Genomic DNA, 23,848 nt, shown 5'->3' on the forward strand with positions numbered 1-23,848 from the left:
AGAAGATTGTTCAAAAGGTGGACGTGATGTCTGTCTGTCCTGAACAGAACAGGTTCCTAAGTATTGGAAAGGAACTCCCTCTGCATCTTGCATCAAATACATTGTTTTCAGCTCTTAGTTTTAATTCTATTATTATTAAATACTTGAGACAGCTTCTAAATATCTGTAGCATTTGATGGTGCAATAATTCCAGGAAACACAGCAGTGTTGATTTTTTTTTTTTAATTTTTAAAATTTTATTCTCCCTCTCCTTTAATTTTTTCCTAAGAGTATGAAAGTCAGTAGGTGGCCTTTGCTTTCTTCTGTGTAAGTTCACAATTCTGTAACTTATTTTTTGTTGAAAAATAGTAAAAAACTTTTTTTTTTTTAAATAATTTGAATCTGCATAAACAAACCTGAAATCTGTGGAACAAGGTAATGTTGAGCTGCTCTGTTATACTGATCATAATGCAGTTCCCATGATGTCTTTACAAAATTTGGAATGTTATTGTGGATGCTGATAGATCTTACCAAGCTTACCAAGATCTTGTCAAGCTACTCTGCTATATAATATTCTGCTTCCAAGTGCTTATAATCAATTGCTTGTAATGTAAGAAATACTTATTAGAAATAGTAGCATCTTTTTTTTTGGTTTTTAAGTCAGTCTGATGTAGTTTTCTCATAGTTTATGCAGAAAAGGTCAGATGTCACTGAGCTTGAAGACAGGAAAGAAAAAATAATTTCATATAATTTTCTGAAAATGTTGAATATCCCATGCTTTATAACAACTACAGGAAATTAGAAGGAGTGTCCTTGGTACCACAAGTCTAATTTTTACTAACTTAAAAAAAAATTAAAAAAGGAAAAGAAATAGGGAACAAGTCTCTCCTTTCCTAAACTTAGTAAAAACCCCATTTTTCTGAAATAATGCAGCTTGGTCATCCCCAGGGAAGATTTTTTACGTTTTCTTGTAGTAGCTAAAAGTTTTATGACTTTGTCTGTTTTGCAGAAGCTAGACTTCTTGCACATCCTCTAAGTTAATGAACTGTTTAACTCCCTCTACAGTGAATAATTAAATACACCACAACCCTGGTGGAACCAGATACTCCTTGGAATGGATGGCTCAAGGAGGAGATGAAGTCAGGCACTATGTTGACAGCTGAGAACTCAGTGTGTCATCTGCTGTCATTTAAGATATGTGGGGGAGGAAGCTATGCAAAAGTAGAAGGAACAAAAGGCAGGTGATGTAGCAGGGAGAAGAACCTCGGACTGAAGGTGGGAAGGAGGGAAAATTGAGTGGGAGGTGATGACTGGCTGAAAAAAATTTGCAGCTGAAGGAAGAAGACAGGCAGTAAGGGACTAACAAATCACCTGGGACAAGAAGCTAGTGACAAAGGAGGAGTAGGCAAGTGCTGGTTAAATTTGTCGTAGAAATTTGGGGCAGAAAACCTGTACTTGAAAGAAGAACTGATGGAGTGAGACTGGAAAAGAAGAATGACAAGAGGGATCTGTAGAGGAGTGGCTGGGGAGAACAGAACAAAGATCCAGAGAGAGGAAAGTCTGGGACCAGGAAATGAAAACAGAATTGAGTGGCAGAAGTTGTGATGAGTTTCTAGAAAGATGTCTAATGCTGGCTGACAGGGTAAGGAAGAGGCTGAGCACAAAACAAAACAAAAACAAAACCAAAAACAAACACAAAAGGGCAGGCTGAGGCATTGTAGGTCTGAGAAGAACTTTTTGAAGTAGGAAGAGGTCCTAATTCTGAGTGATAAGGAATGTGTAACTGGGTTAGGAAGATGGTTAGGAAGAGAGATATGGCACTGGACTAAAGATTTGGAGAGGAAAATATAAATAGAGTAGCCTGGAACAATTAGGCTATGTATCTGCTATCAGCAAGGAAACCTTATCTAGGAAACCCATTGTATTATGGCACAATAGTCACTCTGGTATTCTGACAGCTTACTCCTGTTCGTGAGTTCGTGTTAGTTTAGGTAGCAGATGTCTGAAAAGTGATTTTGAAGTTTCCTTCTCTACCTAAAGTGCACGTGGATGTCAGCATGACGCCACCTACTGTAACTGTGAAGGAGGTTGCCTATTTTTTTAAATATAGGAAAATTACATATGAACTATAACACAAAAAAAGAAGTTTCTTAAATTTTGAAAAAACATGCCATTAAAAAATGCAAAACTTATGGCACTGGTATGTTTTATGAAGTCTTTTAAATATGCAATTGCACTGACTTTTTATGGTATGCTGTGTCGGTGCTCATAAAAGTTTGATGTGTGTCAGGGCTGAGAGGCAGAGAGGCTGTGAAATGGAACAACTTTGAAGACGAAATTTCAAGCTGGGAGTTGCACATAGAAGGATGGTGGTACAATGCTTGGTTAATTGTTTTTTTTGAGAATTAGATTCTGTACCAGACTCTTCTGTGGAATTAGTAAAGCAGATCATCTTTTATACTGCGCTTACTTTCAAGCCAAGAGGGCCAACTGTGTAGTGGGGTGCATCAAGTGCTGCACTGCTAGCTGGTCAAGAGGGATGATTGTCCTGCTCTACTCTGCACTGGTACAGCCTCACTTTGAATACTGTGTTCAGGGTTGAGTGCCACAATATAAAAAGGATATAAAGCCACTGGAGAGTGTCCAGAGAACAGCCACAAAGTTAGTGAAGGGTTTAGAGGAAAAGCAGTATGAGGAGTGGCTAAAGTCACTTGGTCTGTTCAGCCTGGAGAAGAGGAGATTGAGAAGAGACCTCATCATGGTCTACAGCTTCCTCACAAGGGAAGGAGGTGGAGCGGGCACCGATCTCTTCCCTTTGGTGACCAATGATAAGACCTAAGGGAACAGCAGGAAGATGTCAGGGGAGGGTTAGGGTGGATATGAGGAAAGGTTTCTTCACCCAGAAGGTAGTGGAACACCAGAATGGGCTCCCCAGGGAAGCAGTAATGGTGCCAAGAGTGACAGTATTCAAGAAGCATTTGGACAATGCTCTCAGACACGTGGTGTGAATGTTGAGGGTGTCCTATGCAGGGACAGGAGCTGGACTTGCATGATTCTTGTGGGTCCCTTCCAAAACAGGACATTCTATTATTCTATGATTGTATGATCCCTTACCAGGAATTTTCCTTACCTAAGTTTTGGCTCTGAGTTCTCCTCCTTCTGTTAGATGTTGAGGTCTCAGAGTTGCTTAGTCTTGACACCTACAATTGAGGTGAATGGAAGACGTGCCTCAAACATTAAAATAGCATATAATGCAGTCTACGGTGGGAATTAATGCATTCTTCTCACCTCAACTTGGGTATCCTAGATTAATGAAAATTTCTTTGTGTAATCTATGTACCACCACTCCCCATTGGAAAATGGGCTATAATGCTACTTCTTAGGGTTTTGAGAAAATAAATTAATTAATAACTGTTGTGTTTTGAGAAGTGCTGTAGTTGTTAGCAAGAGAAAAGTCTAAGAGGAAATTAATAATTCTCTTTTCACTGCTTTGAAGAATTGACTATATTGAATAAAGCACGAGGCTGCAGACTAAAGACTGAGGAGAAAACAAAGCTCTAAACAGCTGTTCGTGAAGTGAGCTCCTTTATCCTGTATATACAATGAGGCAGCACTTACGGAAAAAATTGAACAGTATCATGCCATTGAGGACTGTAATATGATGCATTCACCAGAAGCCATTCTTTTTTCCATAGCCTACTTTGTTTGACATTTCCTAGCCTCTGATAAGTATTTCTTTAACATTAATATTTTGTTAATGAAAACTCTTGCGTCTAATCATACTAAATGATAATAATTTTGAAGCATAGTAGCTGATGTGCTTCAGGCTTTTCAGGGTTATAGTGAAGCAGAGCTAATATAAAGAGGAGGAATGCAGACTACCTCTATCTACCCTCTGTGGGATCCTTATGTTTTCCTGCCGTGCATTTGCAATTGCCTGCTGCCAACTGTGTGATAGTGGACTAGATGATTCTTGATGGCTTATTTGTAATTTCTGTGTATCTGTGGGTTTCAGCTACTATTCTGACTTTGCTGATGATGCATTTATGCTGAGTGGATAGACTGGAATCGGTTAATATAGTGCTGGTGATTCTTTATCAACAACAACAGAAAAGTATTTATTTGTGGATTTGGTGATCAAATGTTTAAACCACTTTACAGAAATGCAAAAACCTCAGGGTTTTGTAGAGTTTTAAAACCCACCTGAAATTTCCTGAGCTTTGCCTGCTTTGTGTGAAAACTTAGATAATAATTTGTTGTTCTGCACTCTATGTTTACTTATATTTAATGAAACTTTTTAAAAGTATTCATAGATGTTTCAATGAATGCAAATGTCTTGCTGCTTTGTGGCATAAACACAAAGAAATAATGGTATAAAATCTTTACACAGATGCAGTTGTTACTTCTAATTCTTTCCAATATCTCTTTTCCTTGAGACTGAATTTTAATTGCTTTTGACAGTGTAAATATAGTAATTTGTGTTACAAAATACATTTTCACTAACTCTGGTAATAAATTTTAATAGAAGTGACATCTGATAAGTAGGAGGATAACAAATAGTTATCTTTTGGTTCTAGAGATGGTATGTCTAGTTTAAACTTAGCTTGCTAATTCATTATTTTTTTTTTAATCTAAAATGTTTTTCCTTCCTAATAAATGAAAAAAAGAAAGGGAGTATAGCTGTTTTCTGGTTTGGTTTGGTTTGGGTTGGGTTTTTTTCTTTTTTTTTATTTTTTTTTTCAGGTATACATAGTTACATGCTTTTTTACTTTCTTTCCCAAGATAAAAATATCTCCAATGTGGACATCTTCCTGTTTTGCTCTGCCTGGTCTCAGACAGACTAAGGAAAAGCAGAGAAATGTGTGAAGTGTCCCCTCTCACTGATGCGTGCATCCTGTCTTGTGTGCATGTTGTGGGAATGGTGTCTGTTTAAGACTTGGAAAACCTCAGGGGTTCTTGGGTCACTGAGGCTAAGTGACTAAATGGTTTGAAGCTGCTTCTCAAGCCTAATCTTTGTAGTAATTCTAAGAAAGTCAGAGAGAAAGGGGAACTAGCAAAGGCTGTCAAGAGTCTCCATGCACAGAAAAGAAAGCAATTGAACTGGATCATGTCTATAGCCTTCATCTCTGCAGCAGCTGGTACTAACTATTGAAGCCTACTACTGTCTTGTAGGCAGTTCTGAAAATGTACCAGAAAATAAACCTTCTTTATTAATTTTCTTTTGCTCGTCTCACTAATTGGAACAGCCTGAGATTGAAGGCAGAAACATCATAATATAAAGTGCAGATAGATACAGATGCTTCTAGACAAGATGTTGGTATTGACATACCTCAGCCAAAAGGAAGCTTGAAGCAAAAGTTTTGCCTTCTTTATCATAGTATCACAGAATCATTTAGTTTGGGAAAGACCTTTAAGATCATTGAGTCTAACCATAAATGTAGTACTGCCAAACCCACCAATAAGCCATGTCCTGAAGTGCCACATCTAGACATCTTTTAAATACCTCCAGGGACGGTAGCTCAATCACTTCATTGGGCACCCTGCTCCAATGCTCAACGATCCTTTTAGAGAAGAGACTTTTCCTAATATTCAGTCTAAACCTCCCCTGACACAACTTGAGGCCATTTCCTTTTGTCCTAGCACTTGTTACTTGGGAGAAGAGATGGACACCCACCTCACTACAAACTCCTTTCAGGTGGTTATAACGAGTGATAAGGTCTTCCCTCAGGATCCTTTTCTCCAGGCTAAACAGCCCCAGTTCTCTCAGCCGCTTCTCATAAGACTTGTTTTTTCTTTTTGTGCACATGCACATTTCGGAGAACAGAAACTTTGATGCAGACTGACTGTGAAATTTAGATACATCTAGTTATTTAGCACTATTGTAAAGGCACCTAAGCTGCTGCAATCACTGCTGAAGGGTTCTTGGGAAAATTGCCCTCTGATTCCTAAGCTCTTCAGTGAGCTTGAATATACTTTGTTCTTCTTGAAGACCTAAGAACAGAGGTGTGATTGTGTTTACTTTTCTGCAGAACAGTACAGAGTTTGTAACATGATGGTAAGTTTAATTGGGAAACCTGTAGTGTTCTGGGAGATTTGAATCCTGGAATTTATCCTTGAGAAGCTGCTTGTAGACTGTAGTGTTAACACATATTCATCTGATACCATCACTTAATTCTGAAAAGTGATTAAAAACCTGTTGCAGGCTAAAAGCTGCTTTAGCAGATTATTAGTCTATCAGTAGGAAACACAAATCTGGCTTTTTTTGGTTAAGCCTGGACAGAAAGATGTTATTTGGGTGAGACAGAAGACTGAATGACCTTGGGTGAAGACCCATACCAGGATTTGAAGAGACAGTAGGATTCCTGAACCCAATGTATTTCTGTTTTGCAAATGTTGTCACTGTGTATCTGAAAGACACATGCTACACCTGTAGTCCTTGTGGATGATGACATCCTGCTGTTTTTGCTGGATGCTCTGTTATAGCAAGGATCTATGTAGTAGGTATGGAGGCTACTGAACATCAGTATGAGTGTTATGTCCACATCGTGGACATTGCGTTACGGAATTTTGGTTTCATTTTGATAGTTTTGTTGTGCTGAAAGTACCCAACCAAGCGGATAAGCTCCAAATAAGTTACAGATAGGCAGCAGATTGCTTTAAAACAACATTGAGATTGTAAAGTGCAGCACTGAGGAGTTAGGCAATGCCAGGATTAAGATTTCATCTTTAATCTGTTGTTTTCTCTTTGCATACATGTGATGTAATTAAATCCTTGAATATCCATCAACAGGCTACCTCCACTACATGTTTGGAGCTTCATTTTATTGTTTTTATTGATGGTGTCCAGGGGTTGACCACCATAAAATATAGAATTGTAGTTGTCAAGACCCCTGATTTCATTTGTAAATTGAAGGATGCAGCAAGAGATCTAGTGAAGTGAAGGTCAGAGAATTGCAGAGATATACTCTCTATGTTTTGGTGGTCACATGTTGTATTAGGTAATTTAAACCATATATTTTAAAGATATGATTCTCTGGTGACAGCTTGAGACACCTTAGTTATAATCAGAGCTCCAACTGGAGTCAAAAGAATGGATATAAACAGGTGCTCTGAAGAGAGATGTCAGCAATATATTTTTGTTCAGTGCTCTATCTATTAAGTACAACACTACTTCAGTTGATACAATGGTGTGAAAACAATGTGTACAAAACATACAGTTACAATAACTACTCTGGTGATGGCAGATCTAAATGACAGTTATTTTCTTCTTTCTCTTTTTCCCACCCTGAATGATGTGTTTTCCACAAAAAGTAATACTTCTTAGGCAGAAACTGAGTCTTTCAGGGAAAAATATTTTCAGATTTGCTTGGAAAAATTTCTGCAAGAATATATTTTGGGAACTCCCTTACACACCTTACAAGTTAATTACTTGATTTCTTTGATCTGGTGGCAGTTTTAGGAAGCCAGTGGCCCACAATAAATAATAGAGTGGAAAATTACACTTGAAATACAAATTGATGTTCCATCCCAGTGTTTGAACTTTGTGGAAAATCCCATTGCATATAGGAGGAAGAACACCAGCGTAAGACTCCCACAGCACAGTTCTTCAGCGTGTTTGTTGTGGTCTAATATCCTGGATGGCTGACCCTTCTGTGTCATTTAAGTATGTCTCTTTGACACAAACATGCTGTTGTTATTGTAAGTTTATTTCTAATGTCCCTCAGAGAGTTACTGGGTGTGATTTTGTGTTTATTCATACAGTCGATATGAACAATTGGTTCTTTCATACATAAAGAGTATTTTTGATATTATTATTGTATAGTGTAATGAGATTTTTAATTAATCCCAAATAAAAGCCTCTCTGTTTTCTGGTTTTAGCATCTCTCTTATGGAAATGGTAGCTTGCATGTTGATGCAGCTTTCCAGCAGACACTTTGGAGTGTAGCACCGATCAGTTCAGGAAGTGAAGTTGCCCAAGGTAAGATTGACTCAATTTTCATTACTGAAAGACTGATTGTAAATGAAAATTCTGAAAAATCGAATTATTCTGCCAAGTGTGGCTAAAGTATGGAAGCGGGTTTCTCTTATGTAAACATTCAGTCCAGTGAATATCTATGTAAATGTTGAAAAGAGAGAGGAAAAATTATACTGATAGGGACACTGATGGTTTTCTACATTGTTTTTTTTAATACTGAACAGCTAGTTAAAATCTTGTTTTGCTGTTTTTTAAATGGCTTTTGGTCCTAGTTTAAATTATCTCAGATTATGCTGATGTATGTGGTTGTGGTTACATGTCCCCGAAACTAAATAAAACATGTTGTGCAAGAGGATTGGAAGTAGGATGTGAAATCCTAGAAGTTAGGACAGGGAATGGTTTTGTTGGGAGCATATGGTTGAGGGGAAAAACAAAAGGAAGGGAAAGACAGGAAGAGACAGGCTAACACAACTTTCAAATTTTGTTTATTTTATTTAGGAATTAGGAAGGGGTTTTTAATGCGTCTTCTGATGTGAAGGGACAAGTATTCCTGAATTTATGACATGCTGGTTCCAGAGAAAAGGAAAAAAAAAAAACATCTAACAAGTGAAGTTAGAGACACAGGCCTATCGTCTCATTGGCATCATGCAAACATGATGCAAAGAATCCGGTAATTAGAGTGTTGAAATGAAGGAATGCAGGTTGTTCAGGCAAGATGGGCAGGGCAGGTGAGCAGGGGGTGTTGCCCTCTATGTCAATGACCAGCTGAAGCGCATGAATCTCTACCTATGAGTGGATGAGGAGCTGACCGAGAACCTATGGGTAGGGATTAAAGGAGGGGCAGGGACAAATGACATTACAGTGGGGGTCTGCTGCAGGCCACTGGACCAGGCAGAGCAAGAGAATGAGGCCCTCTATAGACAGATAGGCACAGCCTCACCTCCACAAGCCCTGGTACTTGTGGGGGGGACTGGGACATCGCAGGGGCCTTGAACTAGAAGATCTTTAAAGTCCCCTCCAACGCAAACAATTCTATGATTCTATGATTTTCAGAAAAGTTGTTCTGGATGATAGGGCTTTAAACTAGGTGTGAAGGGGGAGGGGGATAATATCAGACTTGCCTATGACAAGCTTCAGGAGGACACACAATGGTTGGAGGGATGGGGTGCTGGTATGGGCCTTCCACCTGCTGCCCCAGAGCATGCTGGGGGTGCTGCAGCACAGTTGAAGTCTTGTGGAGTTGACTGGGAGGTCCTGAGGTAGTAGGTGCTGGCAAGAAAAATTCCACAGAACACCTTAAAGGAAATACGGGGTCTTCCACTAAGAAGGCGATGCGGCCAATAGTTCAGCTGAAGTACCTCTTTACAAATGCACGAAGCTTGGGCAACAAACAGGAGGAGCTGGAAGCTACCGTGCTACCAGAAAGCTATGGTCTGGTTGCCATCACTGAAAATTGGTGGGATAAATTCCGTGACTGGAGTGTGGCTGTTGATGGTTACAGGCTGTTCAGAAGGTACAGACTGGGAAGGAGGGGTGGAGGCGTTGCCCTCTATATCAGGAAATGGATATATTGTGAAGGGCTGTCTGTGAAGAGTAGCCACAAACAGTTTGAAAGCTTGTGGATCAGAATAAAAGACTGAGGCAGCAAAAGGAACCTTGTGGTTGGTGTATGCTACAGGCCACCTGATCAAGAAGAGCCAACCGATGAAGCCTTCTTCCTTCAGCTACAGAAGGCTTCAAGCTTGCAAGCTGTCATCATGCTGGGGGACTTCAACGACCCTGACATATGCTGGAAAAGTACACTGGCAAGCTGCAGGCAATCCAAGAGACTCCTAGAGTGCATTGAGGATAATTTCTTAACCCAGCTAATAGAGACCCCCACCCGAGGGGATGCAATATTGGACGTGATGATCACCAAAACCAGTGAGCTCATCAGTGATGTCAAGATTGGAGACAGCCTACGCTGCAGTGATCACACACTGGTGGAATTCAAGATCCTGAGGGATATGGGACAGGTGAAGAATATAGTCAGGACCCTAAATTTCAGGAAAGCAGAATTCCAGCTCTTCAAGGAGTTAGTAGGACCCCCTAGGAAGGTTAAAGAAAGCGTATCCCTGCTGATGGTTGGGAATGGTGACCTTGTATCAACAGATGAGGAGAAGGCTGAGGTACTCAACAACTTTTTTTGCCTCAGTCTTCACTGGCAACCACTCTCCTCACCCTTCCTGGATCAATGGACAACAATATGGGGGGGGCTGGGGGAGTAGAACCACTCCCACTGTAGGGGAAGTTCAGGTTCATGAACACCTGAAACCTGAACATATATAAGTCTGTGGGACCTGATAAGATGCATCCCGGAGTCCTGAGGGAATTGGTTGCCATGCCACTCTCCATGATGTTTGAAAAGTCATGGCAGTCAGAAATTTCCGGTGACTACAAGAAGGGTAGCATTGTGCCCGTTTTTAAAAAGGGTAGAGAAAATGACCCTGGGGACTACTGACCTGTCAGCCTCACCTCAATGATCATGGAACAGATCCTCCTAGAAGCTATACTAAAGAACATGGAAAATGGGGAGGTGATTAGTGGCAGCCAGCGTGGCTTCACCAAGGGCAAGTCCTGTATGACCAATAAAATGGCTTTCTGTGATGGGGTAACCACATCAGTGGACATGGGAAAACCAACGGATGTGATCTATCTGGACTTCCATAAAGCCTTTGACATGGTCCCCCACAACATCCTTCTCTCTGAATTGGAGAGATATGGATTTAATGGGTGAACTGTTCGGTGGATAAGAAATTGGTTGGATGGTCATATTCAGAGAGTAGTACTTAACAGCTTGATGTCCAGATGGAGACTTGTGACAAGTGGTGTGCCCCAGGGGTCTGTACTGGGACCAGTGCTGTTTAATATCTTCATCAGTAATACAGACAGCAAGACTGAGTGTACCCTCAGTGAGTTTGCAGATGACACCAAGCTGAGTGGCACTCTTGCCACACTGGAACGATGAGATGTCATCCAGAGAGACCTGGACAAGCTGGAGAAGTGGGTCTGTGTGAATCTCGTGTACAGATTGGGGGATGACCAGACTGTGAGCAGACACGTGAAGAAAGACTTGGGGGTGCTGGTCGATGAGAAGCTTGATGTGAGCTGGCAATGTGCATTCACAGCCCAGAAGGCCAACTGTATCCTAGGCTGTATCAAAAGAAGTGAGTCCAGCAGGGCGAGGGAAGTGATTCTGCCCCTCTGCTCCTCTCTTGTGAGACCTCATCTGGAGTATTGTGTCCAGTTCTGGAATCCTTAATGTAAGAAGGATATGGAGCGGTTGGAATGGGTCCAGAGGAGGGCTACAAAGATGATCAGAGGGCTGGGGCACCTCCCATATGAGGACAGGCTAAGAGAGTTTGGGTTGCTCTGCCTGGAGAAGAGAAAGCTCCAGGGAGACTTTATAGCAACCTTCCAGTACCTGAAGGGGCTACAAGAAAGCTGGGGAGAGACTTTCTACAAAGACATGTAGCGATAGGACGAGGGGGAATGGCTATAAATTGGGGAGGGAAAGATTTAGACTACGAAATTCTTCAAGTTGAAGGTAGTGAGAACAGGTTGCCCAGGGAAGTTGTGGGTGCCATATCCCTGGAAGTGTTCAAGTCCAGGCTGGATGGGGCCTTGGGCAGCCTGGTCTAGTGGGAGGGGGGGTGGAATTAGATGATCTTTGGGGTCCCTTCCAACTTAGACCTTTCTATGATGTAAAGACAGATGATTTCTAGTTTCTTACAGAATCAAGTTTTGAGTAGATTTTGTAATAGAACCATAAGAAGGTTTGAGCTGCAGGACCTTCCTTTCTTACTCCCTGGGATTTTTGGGTACAAATTTTTGAAAAGGCAATACACTGAAATTTCACATCAGTTCTTTTTATCTGGCATATTTTATAACATGATTGTGAAATTCTCTTGCAGTTTTGCTTATTCAGATTGCAGGGACAGAATTATCAACACCTTTCTACATGCTGACTGTAGTTTTAGACTATGAGAATGTTTCTGCACATTCAAATCATATGACGTGATTTTTGTTGCAATCTGTTATTTAAAAAAAAAAAAATGCTAGTGCATTGCTTGACAATGTCCTAAGCTTTATTCAGGAAACTTTTCTGTTGATGAAATGAGATGAGAAAACCTACTCTCCAACCTGCTGCCTCTCCCTATAAACTCCATTCTCCTTGTTCTCCCACTGCTGGTAGCACTGGTGTGGCATTCGTGTTAGTGATCCTAGTGCAGCTTATTAGCTGAGACTCAGATTTTGCTACACCATATCTCTCTGTTTGGTGAACCTCACTAGCGAGATCTGCCTGGCTGTTTGGGAAGCAGAATTCCACAATGATAGAGTATAATGTCGTATTATACCAACAGGAAATCATGTGAAAATGATATAAAACGATTTTAGCAGCTGTGCATTTCTGCCTTTCTGTTTTCACTTTTCTCGGGTATAGACATCAATTATCTTTAAGCTGTACCTTTTCTAGAGAAGGTCAGCTGGATGATGTCAAAAAGAATTAGGAAAAGGTCTTATTCTAACTAAACCAACAATTGCTCCTGTGCTCGAAGTGCTTGATGTGAGGGAAAAGTGAATCTGACAATATGTAAGACCTTACCCCATCTGCTTCAGTAAAACTGTAGCCAAATTGGAGAAAATTACCTTAAAAAGAGGGAAGAGGAAAATAAAGCTAATTTGTTAGTATCTGCAAAATGTGTTGTCGTCTTCATGAATAAAACATTACTATGTAGGAATAACTACACTGCAATGCTATCTCTTAATCAAAAATTCCCATTAAAAACAGATTAATATGAGAAGTTAAGTGAAATTACTTTGACATGAAAATAATGGCTAGTCTGTGAAATGAACTAGGATATTGGAGGTAGTGAGTTAAAAGGAAATTATTTCTTTTTACATATGTGTCTGCATAACTGGCTTATGCAGAAGTCAGTTTATTGTTTAAGTCAAAACAGATTTTCCGAGTCAGATCAAGTAATTCTGCTAATTATGGTGACATGGGTGGGAGGCACTTTAAAAACAAAACAACATCCAAAAGCTGCTCAGGGCAGAACATCTCCAGAATTACATTGACAGGGGTCCCTGTAAAAATTTATATTCATACTGTTTTATATATACTGAACATAACACTCTGTGTCAAAATCAAGGATTTAAATATTCAGTACTAAAATTTTCCACAGAAATACTAATTTGATGTTGATTGAAATTGCTTTAAAAAATATCCTATAATATTGCCTGGTATATAGTCAGGAAAAAGATTTCCCGTAGCTTCAAAATAAACCTGTGAAATGTGTGCAGCGTGACTGTTGGGTCTTCAGCACCATTTCCCTGTACAAATCTGTTTTACTGCACAGCATTACTTATTAATATCTACAGAGATTCAAAAAATTATTCTAATAATATGTTTTTGAAATATTTTTGTTATAAGACTAAACCCAAGCAATTATGTTCCCACATCCTGCTCAAATGCAGAATTTTATGATAACCAGTTTTAGCAAAAGTTTAGGAAATTACCATACATACTTGTTTAACTTGTTAGACTGAAAAAAAATATCATTGAATTGCAATTCAAATCTACTGAGTCTTAGTACTAGATTATAGTACAATTACTAGATTTTAGTACAATATTTGTAGGGTAACATAAAATTAAATTTCTTTTTAGTGTCACATCTTTGATGCAACGAGACTGATGAAAAAGCCCCTGCCTTGTTAATATCTTTACTGATTACAATTATGACTTTAATTTTGGCTTCTGGTTGACATATTCTGGCTCTTCAAACACTGGCATGCTATGCGTGTGCTCTGTGCCTTCATTTCTGAAGATCCATACCTGTAGCTGGATTCTACAGAGCCAAATGTTTGGCTTTGAACCTGCATGTATGGTGCTAGTGTAGGCACTATAAGAGTTTCCCTTTGGAAAGCAAATAAATCACTTTTGTAGGTTGGGAATCTTAAGTTAAACAGTTTTGAATGGATCTTCACGGAAGTTTTTCTCACAGAAGACTTTCAATAACGTCAAAATGGATTTTAAAGCTAGATCAATCAATGAAACAATCAATCTTTGTTTGTTAATATATAAACTGAAATTCCTTAAATCAAACCTCAAAGTGAGTAGGTAACATAGAAAAGTGTCTCCCACTTTATCTGTTGTAATATGGGAAGGAAGTACTCGCTTCCTTTTTTTCTTTTGGATCAATCTTTTACTAGGTTGCTCTACCTCTGGACAGTTCCTTGTCTATGGCTTTCCAGACCCATTCTTTCCTACTTAAATAGACTTGCAACTTTTCTCACTTGATAATGTTCAACTGGCTCCCCAGAGTACAAGATATCATCCCCTTCTTCTGACTCTTTCTAAAGAAACATTAAATACCAACAGTAATAAAAGAAATAAAACTGATAGTATTTATTACAATTTGAACTTTAGTTTTATGTGTTGCTGCATTCAGACAAATGCATTTAATTTTCTCCCTTTATTCAAGGATATCTGATTGGAGGGGATGTTCTGAGGTTGTTGCATGGTCACATGGATGAATGTTTGACAGTCCCTTCAGGTGAACATGGAGAAGAACAAAGAAGGTAGGTTTCCAGCTTATAATAGTATACTAACAAGTGTTACGGAATGAATATTAAGTGTCACTCACAATACAGATTTCTTAAGGATATTGTGATGAGATGTATTACTCATGAGAAGGAATATTGTTGAGGTGAACTTTGAACATGAGCTTCTTGCGTTTTTGCTTCAGTACTGTTCTAGGCTGATTTTGCTTACCAGGTGTACAAATAATAGTGATTTTTGATAACTTAGTGTCATCTTTAATGACTTAAAAACATTGTGATTGAAAAGTGGTGTTTTTCTTTACTGCTTTTTTTTTTTTAATATATATATATATAGTTATGCAAAATTCCTCAGAACAGGTTATGTTACATTTACTGCCCATTCCTTCAAGGTTACTAATCTGGGTACTGATCTCCAGTGTACCTGACATGGTAATCTAGAACTTAATTTATGGTTATTTTCTTGACTAAAGGAATCCTAGAATGGAAGTAGAGAAGTGATAACAGCTCAATATGTATTTCTCTTTGTTAACTAATAAATTCAAATGGTAAGATGACTGGCACTGAATTGGCATGTCTCAGTAGAGTGGTTACATGAGTGAATGGAAGACCCATGTATTTGCTCTAATAAAATATACCCTAAGTTTCTTTTCTGTCAGGCAGCATCATGTGATTTATTCCTACCTTCGTCTGAAGATTGCTAAATGATAATGTTGCTTTTGGAATTGTTTGCTTAATGCAGCATATTGGAGAACTTCATTTCCATAACAAAGAAAGTGCTATTCATTCATTTCCAAACGAGGGGTTTTGCTTTGCAAATAGAAATGTATTTTTATTCTATTTTAGTCCTATTTGTAAAGATAAGAACAAGATACTGAAAACTCTCGTAAAATATAACAACAATCTTCCATGAGTTTCTAAATATTAATGAGAAAGCCCTAAGGTGTTTCACTTAAGGTTTGTGATTTTCTTATACAGCTGCTAACCAAGCCTTTCTGGCTATTTCTCGTCTTTGGATAAGGGAATAATTTTTGGACACAGAAGATATTTCAAAATGATTAGACTTAAAATGTGGTAGGTTATTGTGGCTGCACTTGGTTTATTTTGTTTCAGCATATGCCTGAAGAATAACTCTGCTCTGCAGAGCAGCAAAGGACACTGAGATGTTCCATCTCTGTCATGACTCTCATTTTTATTTTTCTGCAAATACCTTCCCTTTATGCCTTTTCAAACAATAAAAAAGAAAAAAATTCGGAGTCCTAAAATAACAATTTTATTCTGCAATGTCACCTGGTATCTAATGGGAATTGTTTTGAAGTGAAGGATCCTCCTAGGCAGTTTTCTAAAAATAAGGTTGGTTATTATGCAAAGATTCCAAATGCATTTTTGTTATAAACCAAGATGTAATCAGAATGGTTCAACTTTAAAAAAACCCCACAACAACCCCCTCCAAGCCCCTAAAGCATGCAACCCACTGCTCCAGCCACAACCCAAATAAACCAACCAGGGTGTCATCTGATCTGTTATTGTTTAAATGGTACAACATAATCCCAGTCTGTTGCAGGAATTTGAACAAATACCTGAAGAGAAGAGTGTCTGAACACAGAAGCAGCTGACAGCAAGATAGTTCACCATCTGCATTTTACTATACTAGTGAAGGTCAATTTCAATAAAAAAGTAACATTTACTTTGAATTTCATTCCTTTCTGTAAAGATGGTATGAAACACTGTTACCTGCCAACGGCTCCTAGCACCACAACCACTGCAGCAAAAAAATAAGATAATACGTGGAGAAAATATTGGATATAAGGTCAAGGGGAGGATTTCATACATGTTCATATATGCATCTTTAACTTATTTATGGTACATGGACCAGGTGCCATAATTTCTATTTAAACATTGGTCATGAATATTCAGTGTGAGTGGTTCATAATTGTAGTGAGAAAATCTTGGTTTTGTATTTTGACTAATTTTTTTTTCCTGTATAATTTTTAATTTTTCCTGTATAATTTGTCCTTATTTGCAATGCATGGGAGCATTTATTTCCTTAATACTTTTTAGGATATTCCAAGAGGAATGTTAGGGCATCTATAGTTTCATGTATTGTTAGCAGTACTGAGAAGTATATTCTAACTTGCTGTTTCTTTTGGATTTAAACATCTTTTTCAATGCTGGGATTTTCTCTGTCCTAAACATTCAGTCCCTCTGTATCACTTCCATGGGAGGTCTTTGGCAGCTAAAGCCTAGTAGGTGTTAGATACCTAATTCAAAAATTGCAGTCCTCAAAAAATTGCTTCTAACAAAAAATGGGAAATGTCTACAATTTCAATATTACTATTCTCTAAAGTTATGCCTCTAGGTATTTTTGGCAGTGCCTGATCCTGGCTGAAGATCACAACATTTACTCAATCCATAAGATCTTCCTGGATCCATAAAATTAGGCCATTCTTTGGCAGTGTTCCCGGACATGCTTGATCTGATAAGCAGAGTGAAAGCACTCCTTTGCATAAGTGACTCCTTTATTCATGTTCCCAAGGGAAAGGCCTAGCTTTTTAAAATCTTGCAGTGTGTTAGGGCGGAAATAAAGGTGCAGACAGGAAGCAGTCCGAAGAATGACTGCCTAAATCTAGAAGTGGCAGTGCTTAATACTCACCATATTCCTCGGAGTTTCCTTTGAAGAGAAGTCAGATTACCTAACTTAGGGCTTTTGGTAACTGTAAATCTAAACCATTTTGTGGATCCAATATATACCACTTATCTGTGTGTAGATTAATGGAGGAAAACAAAGCCTCAAAATTTTTTAGGCTCAGTTGATTGTTTCGAAACACTCAGATTTCTGCGTATGTGCAGCAGCTGGAGGTGTTATTACATCTTAAAACTGGGAGATAGAAAGCTGTTAATATTTGAGCTGTATCAGTGAAGACTGAAGACTGTATCAGTGCAGCTGTGGGACTTCAGGTGCTGCAATAATAAAATACATTGCAAACAGATGGATCTTCGTAATTCAATGTCATATATTGCATGGTTATTTTAATAGTATAAGCTCTGACAAAAAACTGCCTTTTTTGTGTGAGTTGTATGCAATAATCACAAATCTTTATCATCATGTGATATTTGGGGTTTTTTTTCTTAGAATCTAGAAATATTGAAATTATAAAGTTATTTGCTTTTTTTTTTCCTGAATTCCCTATCCTCAAAACACTCCGAAAGATGTCTAAGCAAACACTGCATATCCTCATTGTTACAAATATCACAATAACGGACACTAAAGACAAAATAAAATTGAATAGATCTGAAATTTAATTGATAGGAGCTGGTTTTGAATATGATAATATTTGCACTTGACAGTTGCAGTAATTGTCTTGGTGGTCTTGAGAGATATAGTAAACAAACAAATATGATGAATTCTTACAACAGAGCTGAATATTTAGATTGTGCCTTTGCTTGGTTTTCAGAACTGTCCATTATGAAGGTGGTGCTGTGTCAATTCATGCTCGTTCCCTTTGGCGACTAGAGACGCTAAGAGTTGCGTAAGTAAAATCTCTTTCAGAAAAAAACACCAATTTGATAGAGCATTTTTTGTTTTGTAAGAGTGTTACTGATAATAGTGATAAATGCTGCCAGACTGATAATACTAAAATAATCTTCAAAAACTCCTCTGTAACACTTTCATCAAAAATTAATCGACTTTCTCGAGAGATAGCCTGTTGACACACATGCTGTGTGTTTTGACTATTTTTTTGTCAGTGAATTCACCATTTACATTTTTAACACATAGGTATGACATAATCTGAACTGGTTTTCTTGAAAATAATAGTTCGTGTGTGCCACCCCTTAAGGTCTTTAAGCTATTTGGAAGTCTTCAAAGGCAATAATTATCAAAAAATTCTGCCTTGCGTGAGTGTTGGAATGATAGTAAGGAATTGTCCCTTATTTGTTAAGGTAATTGCACTGTAAAAGTGCACTTAAATTGCATTACAGTATGTGCTTATGATAAAATTTCTAGTGACTAATAAATGATGGCTTTTTAGAGATTAAATCAAGGCTGCTTAGGGAAAGGTTACACTCTAATGATGCTGTTTTCTGTGTGTACATTTTATTTAACAGGATGACGTTAAAGGCCATTGATAGGGCAGTAAGATTTTTTGCTTTGGGCTAAAATTAGCTTGAGAGTGCTTAAGTGACAAAAATGAAACTATGGAAGGATTTCTGGCTTTTTATTTTCCTCATTGCATGTACTTCCCTAATGAGCAGTGGTACTAGAATAACGTGGGGATTTGCAAAATTATGGGTTTGTTTTAGGACTGTCATATATCTCACTTTGACAGATACTGTATACAAATTTTCGAACTGCAAACATATCAACATATAGAATTGAGAGAAACTGAGAACTGTCAAAACAACTAAGCAAAAGCAGTGATAATCTTTCTTTTTAAGGAATCTGACTTTCTTACCAGGCAAAAAAAACCCAAAGAATAACACTACAAATCCACCACCTCCTTATTTCACTGTATGATATTCTAATAGCAATATACATTCATTGCTATTAAGTTGTGGGCATATTCATGCAAATGCTTCAATTTATGACTTAGTATATGCATGCCTGAACTCCTCTATCAGTTGTAGTCCTTCCCAGAATGATTGCAAATATAGTGTTAATTCTGTTAATTTTATATGGTTCTGAAGGAATTATGGTTTCTGAACTCTTCTTGTTAGTGGAAAACTCTCATAAAAATTGCCTGGACAAGGCTGCATGTATACAGGCTGACTCTTGGGATGCTGTACCATGGGATGCCGTATCATGGGATGACAGATGCTATCGTTCAGTGTTGCTTTCTTTCTTGAAAGGTGGCAGGATTTCATATTCTCACATTGCAGAAAAGAATTTCTAGTAGTTAGAAATGGCTTCATAAGATACTTTTCTGCTCGAAAGGCATTTCTTGTAAGTGCACATGAATTGCTTTTTTTCCTGTCCTACATGCATGACTTACGGGCATGGCTCAATTGCACTACATTTATTGTTTTCTTTTCCTTATGGTGCATAGCTATAGGGTCCAAGAGAAAATTGGATCAAACTAGAAGAAGAAAAGGCAGTCTGCCTGCATGTCTCATAGTATGGAAGGTGCAGAGCTGATGTGTTGTACCAGACTCAGCAACACAATAGTGGAGATTCATGACATGAGCTTTTTCTTAAGAAGCAGAAGTTGCACTAGAATGCTAATACTTAGATGTGAATTTGTGGAGTATACAGACTATGTTGTGTAGAAGACAAAAAAAGAAATGTATTTCTAAGATACAAAGCTTCCATATTTCCCTCCTCCTCAAAGTCCTCTCCCCTCAGCCTAAACAGAAGAGACAATTTAATTTACAAAAGAAAATAGTTGAGAGGAAAATCTCTTTGTATGGCCTCTTTAAAACCAATAAGTAAAGAGTTTTAGAAGTTTAATTAGTAAACTAATCCCAAACATTTCCTATTAACTTTCTCAGGTGGAGTGGCAGCCACATTAGATGGGGACAGCCATTCAGACTAAGACATATAACAACGGGAAAATATTTAAGTCTCCTGGATGACAAGACTCTTCTTCTTACAGACAAAGAGAAGGCAGATGTGAAATCTACGGCATTCTGTTTTCGGTCTTCCAAGGTATGAATCAGTGCAGCATTAATATCATTAGCAGTAATTCCAGTCTCTTCTGTAAGCAAGATTTAGATATTTCCTATTGCATGAGTTATCAGAGCCTTCTACCTTTTCACTGATTAAACAAAATTCCACTTCAATATAATTGATATTTAAGCAGCTTCTTTTGTCATATTCTCATTGTATAATGCTGTTTTGTCTGGTATTTTGTAGTGCTGTTTTTTTGTTTTGTTTTGTTTTTTTTTGTTCTGCTTGTCTACTTCTGAACAGTTTCCTCATTTTTTAAATATTTTAATTTTTTTTTTTTTCATAATGAACTTCCATGGTACTGCACTGCTTGTATCTGTTTGCTGACATAGGCAAAATTAATAGTATTAAGGGTTATTTAAATAATATTGGAAAATCAGGATTTGATAGTTTACTGTAGTCTAAAGTTACCGTAGTTGAATTTTTCATTTGACACTTTCAATATTGCATTTCAAGTTCAGAACTGTACTTTTTATAATGGTAAACAGTTAAAAATGATAATGTGTTAAATTCTTTAACATCCTTTGATTTCTCATACTTTTCTCCTGCAGCATGATTTTGCTAAAATCTTTCCTACAATAGTCTTCATTTTTAAAAAATATATCTTCTAAAATATGTAGAAATAATAAACAGAATTATTGAATAACTTTTCTTTAGCATGTGGGTTATATAATTTTAATTATTTGTCTTCTTGGAAAGATAAGAAATTAATAGATACCTGAAAGCAGGTATATAGAAATTTGCATTCTAATAACAAAGACTTTAGCTCAAGTGATTGTTTGGAGACCCAGACAATGTGTTTGATTTCTTTTTAAACCAGTTAGAAAAGCTACAGAAATACTTAAATGTTTTAGGACAATGCAGTGCAACTGTATTGGAGAGTTCCTGTTGCAGTTACTGTAGATCTCACCAGCTATTCCACTTTGCAGCAAAAAGAATAAAATAATTCATTCACCGATTCTCAAGATGTAGTCTTCACTTGAGGTTATTCCAAAAAGAGTGGAACAATATGCTGTACTCTACTGTTACATGCATTATTTAATAAAAAAAATATTTGAAAGCAAGAATTGTTAGCAATTCACAGTATCTTTTGTTGATATGGAGAAGGTGCTTTGTCTCTGTTTTCTTAGAAGCATATGCACATTAGTTTTGGAGATTAGGAAATGTGTTTAAAATTTCTTCACTTGTTTTTTTCAACCTGAGTTTGCAAGTCTTATCTGGAAGACGCTGGGCTGAGACCAATGGTATGAGGTTTAACAAGGCCGAATGCCGACGCCTGCACTTGGGACAAAAAAACCCTGTGCAGCACTACAGACCAGGAGAGAGTGGCTAGAAAGGAGCCTGGAAGAGAAAGACCTGGGGCACTTCGTTGACAGCTAACTGAACGTGAGCCAGTAGTGTGCCCAGGTGGCCAAGAAGGCCAGTGGCATCTTGGCTTGTATCAGAAACGGTGTGACCAGCAGGGCCAGGGAGGTTATTCTGCCCCTGTACTGGGCACTGGTGAGACCGCACCTCGAATACTGTGTTCACTTCTGGGCCTCTCACTACAAGAAGGCTGTTGAGACTCTGCAGCATGTCCAGAGAAGAGCAACAAAGCTGGTGAAGGGGCTGGAGAACAAGTCTTACAAGGAGTGGCTAAGAGAACTGGGGTTGATTAGCTTGGAGAAGAGGAGGCTGAAGGGAGACCTTATTGCTTTCTACAACTACCTAAAAGGAGGTTTTAGAGAGGAGGGAGCTGGGCTCTTCTCCCGATTGACAGGGGACAGGACAAGGGGGAATGGCTTCAAGCTCTGCCAGGGGAGGTTCAGGCTGGACATCAGGACAAAATTTTTCAAAGGTTCATTGGGATTGGAACAGGCTGCCCAGGGAGGTGGTTGAGTCACCATCCCTGGAGGTATATAAAAGATGGGTAGATGAGATGTTCAGGGGCATGGTTTATTGGTTGATAGGAATGGTTGGACTCGACGATCCAGGAGGTCTTTTCCAACCTGGTGATTCTGTGAAGTATTTTTGAAGATTTATGTTTTGAAGTGGTTTTGTTCTACCATTTTTAGATTTAGTTATTAAGTGACCAAACCTATTCTGTGCTGAGCAGAGCAGAGATGAAAGGCTTTGGGACATGTGAAAACATGTCATAGTAGGCAATTCTTGAAATAACGCAATGGTATTTTAAGAGGATTCTATAGGTTAATCAGCATGTGACAGATAATCTTACTGTTATTTATGAATGCATTTTCAAAGAAATTGAAAACTTGGAAAAATCATATCTAATGATAATTTTGTGGATGTCAGCATTCATTTCAGCTAAAAACTTACTAGGAAGTGATTATGGGGATGCCACAGAAGTATACTGTTTGCTCTTTGCTGCTGAGGATGAATCCAGTATCCTGCTTAGGAATTCTTAAAGGAATGTCAGATTTCACTTTATTAGGATACAGGCACCTAATTTTTAGGTGCCTTCCCTCTCTGGAAAAGAGCATTAAATAAATATTTCAAAATAATAGCAGTCTTAGAGAGGGTTCTGTAGAGAGGGAAAGCAGTTTTAGCACATCTCTTTTTCTCCGAGTGTGTATGGACACCATTCTTTTACTGGTGTTGTTGCTTGTACTTAGCCCAAAAGAATTAGTCCTGGAAAAGAGGCAGCCCCTCAGCTTCTCTGTTGAATATGGAACAATAATAGTAAGAGTCTGTCAAGTAACTAGGTCTTATAGCAATTTTAATACTTTTTTCTGCCACAAACATAATACTTCCTCCCAGTACACGAAAAGACAGCATTTAATGTGCTATAAAAAAGTTAGCAAAATCCGATGGGGGAAGAGTACCCTTATTTGCAGTGTTAAAGACGGTTCCTTCAGGCATGTGAGTAGGTGATAATTCCAATTTCCAAATGGAAAGCAGTTTTCATGTTTGCAGAGAAAATATTGAAAATATATCCCCTGTAAATCTGAAAATTCAGGTGGAAATGTTAATGCTCAACATTTGGTGGTGTTTTAAAGCTTATTATGTGCAAGGCCTTTACTCGTAAATTTAGACACATTAGTTTACCAGTGCTGCATTTAAAAATTCAGTTGAAGAGGACCAGGAAGCTAAAGATTTTTATAAAATGTCTCGTATGAGCCAGAATACTTTTCTCAGATGCTCAAAGTAACACGCACAGACACACACGTGTACGCACGCACCCATACCTTTTTTTTTATTTCCCCCAAAGCACCACATTCTGGTACAGAAGCTGAAATATGAGGTCAGAATCTTCTTATGTGAAAAATATCATAACAAAATAAAGAAATGTGTAAGTTTAATAACATCACAAGACAAACAGCTAACAGTGTCTTCTTTTTTTTTTTGCCCCGGGGAATTTTTTCCCCGGGGCTTTATGGTCCGGTTACTTACTATGTATTACCCTAATAATCATCAAGCATCTGAAATTCAAAAAATTGGTTTTTTCTCTCTTCCAGTCTTGCTTTACTCATATTAGGATTTCTACTGATATCAACAAATTATTCCCCAGATATATGGCTATTTTATAGACCTGAGTTTGTAGTGATTAGGTTCAGTAAATTTTTTTCTCTCACAATTGCTAAATATTGATTCTTTTTGATGAAAAGTGTTGGCTTAATATCACTTTTCCA

The 23,848-nt window shown here is 38.1% G+C and overlaps 1 protein-coding gene across 1 annotated transcript in view; it reads left to right on the forward strand.

The window, feature by feature from the left end:
* The window catches only part of RYR2 (ryanodine receptor 2), a 388,712-nt gene that overhangs the window by 159,456 nt on the left and 205,408 nt on the right, over positions 1 to 23,848 (forward strand). The window contains exons 9-12 of the mRNA XM_054062870.1: positions 7,858 to 7,957; positions 14,479 to 14,575; positions 18,010 to 18,084; positions 20,042 to 20,198. Of these exons, the coding sequence (XP_053918845.1) occupies positions 7,858 to 7,957; positions 14,479 to 14,575; positions 18,010 to 18,084; positions 20,042 to 20,198 (429 nt within the window). The remainder of the gene's footprint in view (positions 1 to 7,857; positions 7,958 to 14,478; positions 14,576 to 18,009; positions 18,085 to 20,041; positions 20,199 to 23,848) is intronic.

The sequence above is a fragment of the Cuculus canorus genome, chromosome 3, assembly GCF_017976375.1.
Source record: "Cuculus canorus isolate bCucCan1 chromosome 3, bCucCan1.pri, whole genome shotgun sequence".
Lineage (NCBI taxonomy): Eukaryota > Metazoa > Chordata > Aves > Cuculiformes > Cuculidae > Cuculus > Cuculus canorus.